This window comes from Doryrhamphus excisus, linkage group LG17 (assembly GCF_037039965.1).
Source record: "Doryrhamphus excisus strain RoL-2023G ecotype Guam linkage group LG17, RoL_Dexc_Guam_v1.1, whole genome shotgun sequence".
In the NCBI taxonomy this organism is placed as follows: Eukaryota; Metazoa; Chordata; class Actinopteri; order Syngnathiformes; family Syngnathidae; genus Doryrhamphus; species Doryrhamphus excisus.
In genome coordinates, this window is record NC_136373.1 from 10,370,361 (window position 1) to 10,378,684 (window position 8,324).

The 8,324-nt window shown below is 44.0% G+C and overlaps 1 protein-coding gene across 1 annotated transcript in view; it reads right to left on the reverse strand.

The window, feature by feature from the left end:
* LOC131136433 (adenylate cyclase type 6-like) overlaps window positions 1–7,491 on the reverse strand; it is a 56,280-nt gene extending 48,789 nt beyond the window's left edge. The window contains exons 1-3 of the mRNA XM_058083235.2: window positions 7,347–7,491; window positions 6,115–6,294; window positions 5,138–6,032 (exon numbers count right to left, since the gene is read on the reverse strand). Of these exons, the coding sequence (XP_057939218.2) occupies window positions 5,138–6,031 (894 nt within the window). The 5' untranslated portion in view covers window position 6,032; window positions 6,115–6,294; window positions 7,347–7,491. The remainder of the gene's footprint in view (window positions 1–5,137; window positions 6,033–6,114; window positions 6,295–7,346) is intronic.
* Between the last annotated feature and the right edge of the window lie 833 nt (window positions 7,492–8,324).

Consider the following 8,324-nt stretch of genomic DNA (forward strand, 5'->3'; position numbering starts at 1 on the left):
CTAAAGGAGGGTTACTGTAACTACAGGGGTAATTTGGGCACCCCTGTTCATTTTCAAGATGTTCCTTTGTAAATGACTGGTTGTTGGGATCACCCATTCCAGGTAAATATATCATATAGCAGACCAACACATAAAAAGATGAGAAGGGAAATGAACTTTATCGATTTACAGAAAGTCTACAATCATTATTTAAACTAAAGTAGGCAGGTGGATACATTTGGGCACCCTTGTTGTTGGTATTAGTTGGGTAAGCTCATTGACCCTTGACCTGCATACACAAGTGAAGCCAATCATAGAAAGGGTATTTAAGATGGCCAATGGCAAGTTGCATCTTCTCTGAAGAGTAGCACCATGGTAGCCTCAACATCATGGTCTAGGGGAAGGATACAAAAGCTAGCTCAGAGATTTCAGCTGTCAGGTTCCACTCTGAGGAACATAGTGAGGAAATGGAAGACCACAGGAACAATTCTAGTTAAGGCCAAGAAAAATCCCAGATAAGCAGAGGCCAAGGATGGTGAGACGAGTCAAAGTCAACCCACAGACCAGCTTCAAAGACCTCCAACATGATCTTGGTGCAGATGGTGTCACTGTGCATCCTTCAACTATTCTGGGAAAGTCATGAGGAAGAAGCCTTTTCTGATCACATGCCACAAACGGAGTGGCTTGAGGTATGCTAAAGCACATTTGGACAAGCCAGCTTCATTTTGGAATAAGGTGCTGTGGACTGATGAAAGTCAAATGGAGTTCTTTGGACATAACGCGGGGCGGTATGCATGGCGGATGAAAAACACAGCATTCCAAGACAAACACTTGCTACCCACAGTAACATTTGGTGGTGGTTCCATCATGCTGTGGGGCTGTGTGACCAGTGCAGGTACTGGAAATCTTCTTCAAGGTGAAGGTGGCATGGATTCCAGTCAGTATCAGCAGATTGTTGCCAACAGTCTTCAAGAATCAGTGACAAAGTTGAAGTTGGCTGGATACTTCCACCAAGACAATGACCCTAAACACTGCTCCAATTCTACTAAGGCATTCATGCAGAGGAACAAGTACAACGTTCTGGAATGGCCATCTCAGTCCCCAGACCGAAATATTATTGAAAATCAAAAAATCTATTATTGCTTGGAAACCATCCAACCTGACTCAACTGGAGATGTTTTGGAAAGAGGAATGGTCCAAAATACCTTCAACCAGAATCCAGACCCTCATTGGAAGCTATAGGAAGCATTTATTTCTAATAAAGGAGGATCTACTAAATATTGATGTCATTTTTGTTAGGGTGCCCAAATTTATGCACCTTCCTACTTTAGTTTAAATAATTATTGCACACTTTCTGTAAATCCTATAAAGTTCATTTCCCTTCTCATCACCCTGGGTTGGTCTGCTATATGATATATTTACCTGGAATGCATGATCCCAACAAACGTTTTCATACCACTGTATCAAATGTAAATACACCAAAGGCCCCTGAAAACTTGCCTGTGTACTTGAAGATTGCAGAGGCATGTAAACAAGGTAACAGTAGAACTGGAGGTAGTAGGATCCAACATAAGGCAAGGCGCTAAAGTTTTTCCTTCATAACCAGGTCCAAAAATCCCCTGAGACTAAGCAGTGGGACGTACTCACATGTCAGCGACATCAAATGTGGCAAGAAATAGAAGAAGAAATATACAGTGAGCAGCCGAGTAATGGTTCTGGTAATGGTTACACGGCTCCCAATAACACATTGGGCATATACTGTCCACAAAAAAAAAAACATTTTAAACTGGATTACGAAGGGAATTTAGGTATTTCTGCATCTGGTTGACTGAAGGCAGCCACATTGTGTCTCCATTTTGTGATGTAAAGCTGTACAGGATGCAGGAGGGATGGTCTGAGGGCTCTGTTGTTGAGCTCCACTATAACGGATTATTTTTCCTATTTCTATATCTAAGAAAGTAATCCAAATATTACTACTGTTGTTTGATTATGCTCCCTCCCTCATAAAATACAAGTTGTATGTAGTATGGCCAACAGGCATCAGTGATGACACAAAACATTGATGAGGCATGACATTTCATTAGCGTCACACTACACTACATGTGTTAAGTCAAGGCATGTCCGACATGATAGAGTGAAAAGTTCTCCTATTCCATGTGGAAGTGGTAAGTTTTAGGCTTCTTCATATTGTCTTTCTCTCCCCACTTAGTTTGAAAGCCTTTCTTAAAGGGGTAGTTCTGATTTTTTTACATTAAGTTGCATGACATCCCCATCAACAGTGTAGTGTATCAACAGCGACTAACCCGCCACTTTGCTCTGTGAGGGCTGTTCGGCTCGGACCACAGCGCGTAGTGATACAAACAAAGATGAAATAACACAGAGGTCTGACTTGTTTGCTAGCAACTGTTTTGTGATGCAACGTGGGGGGGTAAGTCACCCAAAAATCTAAGCTATCCCTTCAAGTGTAGAATAAATAAATTGGTGGCTAACTAGTTAGCTTGCTAGTATGCTATGCAGCCGTGGCCGGTTCTTGTGTCCCTGCAGTGATGCCCTAGTCTTTGCATTGGCAATGTGATAATTGGAGTTTAATTATAATATTGAATCTTACTTCGGGGAAATTCACTTATCGCAGCCGGGTCTGGAACCAATTAATGAGGGCCGACTGTATATCTATATAAAACCAAGTTACTATATTAACATTATTATTATTAAGGTCTTTTTCATGGTATGGTTCCTCTGCCTTTTTCTTCGTCAGGCAACTTGCAGCTAAATTTGATCCCAGTCGACCACATTTGCTACAATAAACATTGTAAAGTTTCTGTTAAGAACACCATATGTATTTGGGTGTTACTATTGTCCAGTTTCTACAGTCTCTTAAGAAAAAACTAAAATAATTTATAAGCATGTTCTGTAAGACCACAGTAAAATGCATAGTCATTCAATTATTTGTCAACAAACTCCAAAAAGAAGATTACACTATATATATACATATAATAATTATATACAATGGTCCATGTGACTGAAGTCTGAACGTACTACCCTGTCCTGATTCACTTTGTGACAATAGCCTCCTTGTCTTAGGAAATTGTATGCTGAATGGATGCATTACATGGTCATGATATTGGTCCACAATATGGCTCAATAGGCTCATTCAACCCGTATGACCTTCCGGAAAGCCCACAGAGAAGCCAGTGGCTGCCTTACAGCACAAAAAAACAGGTTCATTAAAAATCTCATTTGAAAAGCTGACAAGATCTTAGGCAGCGTCTACTTTTAGTACAGCACCTTTGAAACCAGAGAAGTGGCTGACGAGACTGAACAATGTAGGTCCAAAATGGATGGCAGGAGAAAGTAGGGCAACACCACGTCAGTACGGTCATAACGTGCTCAATTGTATGCTGATCATGGTGGCTCGTGGTATAGCCTGGCAAGAAGCAGACTTTACAATATTATCTGGTGAGCCCACATACCGTAATTGCAACAATAAGGACCTTAGTGCAAGAACCTGATAAGGAAAGATAGGGGTATTATGCTAAGAACCGTGTCTGTGTCTTTGGAGGTATGCACGCTTTTCAAACTATACCTACTACCTACAGGTGTAGGGTCATAGCTTAGCTATCTGAGCTGTAAAAATAGTGTTCAACAAAAAATGGCTTAATCCAAGACCCCCGGCACTGGAGGACTGGCTATGTGTGATGAACACAATACATGACATGGAACTATTGACACATAGATTGAGGACTGAAAAAGACATGTGTGGAGAAAAATAGGTGAAATGGACATTGTTCACGGACAAAAATCAAGGAAATGACAAGGAATTGCTCCATGACAGGGAATGTGGGATAGCCAAATTGTGTGCGGTGTATGTCCAGTGCCCCCTTTTTGTTTTGAGTGTGTTGTATTGCTGTTGACGTTTTGTTTAAAAAAAAAATAAAAATAAATACAAATAAGTATTAAAAAAAAATAGTGTTCAAACCAGCATTTATACAGTGGTGGGTCTTTGCTCCTGTCCTCATTTCTTTTTTTCTGGTCAAAAAAAATCCTACATGAGCTTGTGTGAAAGAGTGATTGCCGTCTAAACTTGGTTTAACTAACTAAAATGGTTGGGCCGCCCTTAGCAGCAACAACTGGAATCGCGCATCTGCGATAACTTGCCATGACTCTCTTACACTTTTTGTCCATTAACCTTTGCAGAATTGTTGTAATTCAGCCACATTGGAGGGTTTTCCAGCATGAACTGCCTTTTTAAGGCTGTGCCACAGGTCAGGACTTTGGACTTGGTGTGTTTTGGACCATGGTCCTGCTGCAGTATCCAGGTTTGTTGTAGCTTGAGGTCACAAACAAATGGCTGGACATTCTCCTTCAGAACAGCAGAATTCATAGTTCCATTTATCACAGCGAGACTTCCAGGTCTTGGAGCAGCAACCCGGCCCCAGACCATCACACCACCACCACCATATTTTACTGCTGCTGTTCTTTTTCTGATAGGCGGTTTTACTTTTACAGCAGATGTAATGGGACAAACACCTTTCAATAAGTTCAACTTTTGTCTGGTCAGACCAGAGTATTTTCCTACAGGTCAATTGAGAAGAGTCTTAATGTTATTTTTGTCCAGGAGCGGTTGTCTGCTGACTGGCTGCTTTTGCCAGTGTCTTCCTTAGTCATGAACACTGACCTTAACTGAGGCCAGTGAGGCCTGCAGTGGGGTCTTTTGTAACCTCTTTGATGGTTATTTTGGTTGGCTGGCCACTCCTGAGAAAGTTCAGCACTGTTCCACCTTTTCGGTATTTGTGGATAATGGCTCTCACTGTGGTTTGCTGGAGTCCTACAGCTTTAGAAATGTCTTTATAAACTTTTCCAGACTGATTCATTTCAATGACTTGGGGGGGGGCATCAGGGGGGCAATCACTTTTCACACACTTTTGTCATTGACAATTGTGTTGTGTTATAAATAATTTGGCAGCCTAAAGTAAATCACACCTCGGTATGAGTAGTAATAATACACCACTGCAATGATAAACATATGACTAAATGAATAGAGCAGTTGTATCGGAGCAGATTGTGAAGTATCTCATGAATCAGCGAGAGTGCACCAGCTTTGCGGTTCCGTGTCGGCACCTACTAAATCATCTACACCTTAAATCATTCTGCACCTTACCTGTGTGAAAATGAATTTGTCTTCTTGGTTGCGTTGCCAGGCGGTAATGATGTGTATTGTCGTCAACACAACTCCACTGAGCACAGCAGCTCTCATTCGGACAGGCAGCAGGGTGTAGATAATGTAAATGAAGAAGACTGTCCACCAAATGCCCTCTGAGGCACTACGGGGGTCCACCATGAGCAGCCCAAAAACCTGCACGACAATGAGCACCCCGATCACCAGGTAGCTCACAATCCACATGGAGTCTTGGTGGAAGCCGTTGCGGTTGCACACTACCATCATGGCAAGGAAGAGCACCATGGCAACACAGAGTACTGAGACGTAGGCCACGTCCACGGCCCTCTGCATGCAGTGAAAGGCCAGCATGACCCCGCACACCACGACCAGAACGCCCATCAGCATGGTCAGAGAGCTCTGGTTGAGTCTGAAGAAGTAGCGCTGGTAAAGACGCTCAAGTTTCGACGACTGGAACTTCTTGGACTGAAAAACCCATACTACACGCATCCAACAGTCGGCAGCGCTCATGGTCCTGCACCTGCCCTCTGCCAGTTCCCGGTATTCATCCTCTTTCCTGCCCGTCAGTTCGCCATCCTCAAAGCCCAGGTCTACAGCCTTCAGTCCCAAATCAATGCCATCGCCCATCCTTTTCCTGTAATGGTCCTCTTGCCATTCACAGCGCAGGCCCAAGTGTCCCCGGCTTGTGCCTGCTCGGGTATGGTAATGCTGAGAGGCCATGTTAGGGGGATCCAAGTCCTCAGGGTCCCTCAGGCAGCTCATGTAGCGTGAACTGCACAGGGAGGACTTGTCTTTCTTCTTTTTGCCATTGCGCTCTCCCCACGCCATCTTTCGCTCGTCCATTCTGTCTGCAAAGACGCCTCTGGCCCATGACATCCTACAAATAGGAAAGGATGGAGTAATCAGCCCTTCTGTAGCTACTGTGCCAGACCCACATGGTTTATAGGTCATCCACTCACCTGTATGGGTGTGGTCAAGTCAACACTTTGCTCTTTGGAAAAGTCTCTAGTTCATCCCAGCAGGTACGCACCATGGGCTCAGGCAGACCAACATCTGAGATGTTTCTGCCTTCAGCCTCCACAACCGTTCACGTCTCAGCCGTCCACCCCACCGCTAGCCTCCATAGGCCTTCCTGTCCCCTGGGAAAACAAACATACCAACAAAACCATTCAGACCAAGATTGGCCGATAATGCTTTCAAATGATATTTCTTGGTAAGAGACTGGTTTGGCGATTTGCGGGTGATGTAGTCGTCCCCCTGACATCCTACGCTGGGCCGGGATGGATGTGCTCAATTTGACAACAAAGGCCTGCTGAGTGGGCACCAATCAGAGATCAAGGGCTTTCCAGTCACATTAAATGGCCCGTGCCCCCCCCCCCCCCCCCCCCCATTAGCTTTGATGACTCACTAAAGATGGCTTCTGGCAGCACAAATCAAGGACACCAATCTTTAAACCTAATGAGCACATTTCTGACCAGGATCAACAGCAACATGGCCATGACCCGCATTCATGGGATGATTCTCAATTATGGACTCTTTCTATGTATGGACCACATCATAGTCATTGCATGGTGCGTGGTCACAGTCATACTGTATTTGCAATAAGACCCTCATTCCTAACATCACCTTTGATACATGCACACTTATGTAATCCAATCTATGAACCAGATAAGATATGACGACAACATATGGGTCGATTTGTGCTGCATGCATGACTGCATCCCATAATGTGCAGCTGCAACTATTTCTATATATAGTATGTTATGACCACGGACACTGGCCTTTCCCCTCCCAAGACGTGGTTAGTAATAATTACTAGTGTACAATCCAGTCTGATGGTTGCGGGCAGGCGGCATTACATAACAGGACGCTACGAGGAGCCTACAGGCGGTTTCAGGCGACAGCTTACTGCCTTGTCGCCCGGGTGGACCCAACGTGCAAGGGACTCAAACATTCCGTGGAGGAACTTGGATGTGTGCAGCCCATCGTACAAAACTAGCATGCGGCGGGTGTTTGGACCCCAAACGGTTAAAAAATGAGAAATGAATCCAATATAAAAATGTAAAATACCAATGCATCACCGCACGGTCCCGCAACGCGAACCACTCTTCGACACCAATCCCCCCCCCTCCTCCAAGAATGTATGTCACTTTCAAACATGACCGCAGCGATCGGACAAGCGTACACTTACCATTGGCGATCGTCCGGACAGGAGAAGGACTGTGTCACGACACCGCAGCGGAGGAGCTCCAGTTCGAGTCCTGGGACTCCAGGCTCAACGTATAGCCTCAGAGCCCGGAGTAGTCTGCCTGGACTGGGGACTCTCTCTCTCTCTCTTTCTCTCTTTCTCTCTCTCCCTCCCTCCATCTCTCTCCCTCTCCCAAAAACACACACGAACACACGCACTCCCACGTAAGAACTCACCCACAGTAACTTGTGGCGTCGTGAGCACAAGAGTGTAGTTTTCCTGTCATTGTTTTTAGCCCAAAGTATGTTTATATGTGTATTTATAGAGTATTATTGTGTCTTGTTTGGGTGCATAGAAACAACAGAGCAGAGATGGCTTATACCGCCCCCTAGTGGGTATTTGTAGTAAGTAATCTATGGACTAACCAATGACGTGAATTCACAGCTCGGATTAGGTTTTTAAAGTTTTTAAAAGTAAAATAAAATCAACAACAGCAAAAGTCCCCGCGCCCCCAAAAAACAACAAAAAACGTGTGATAGAAATTTCTGTTAAATTTTGCATTATGCATTTTTTTAAACCACATCCTTATGCATCCCATCCAAGACATGAAGCAATGCTTGGTTATTGCTCTTTAAAAGACGATGGCACATCCTTACACTAATAACACCATCACTGCATTCGGGACACAGTAATCACTGTTTTTGAAGAGGTAAGCATCTTAACACTTGGAAATGTCTATCTTGGCTTTTCAAAGTGTGCCACGTTTTGACCTTGACATACTGTAACTGAAGTTAGCTAAGCAGATTTTAATGAAGTTTTTTATTTGATAAAAAGGGACTTTGGGTAATATAGTAAATGGACTTCGTGTTATGAGTTGTGTTGTCGCTCTGCTGCCGCCTGCTGCCTCTCTTTTGCAGTGCACCTGCATCACATTCCTGACTTAGCATTCATATTTAGTTATGGGCTTTTATTGATGGACTT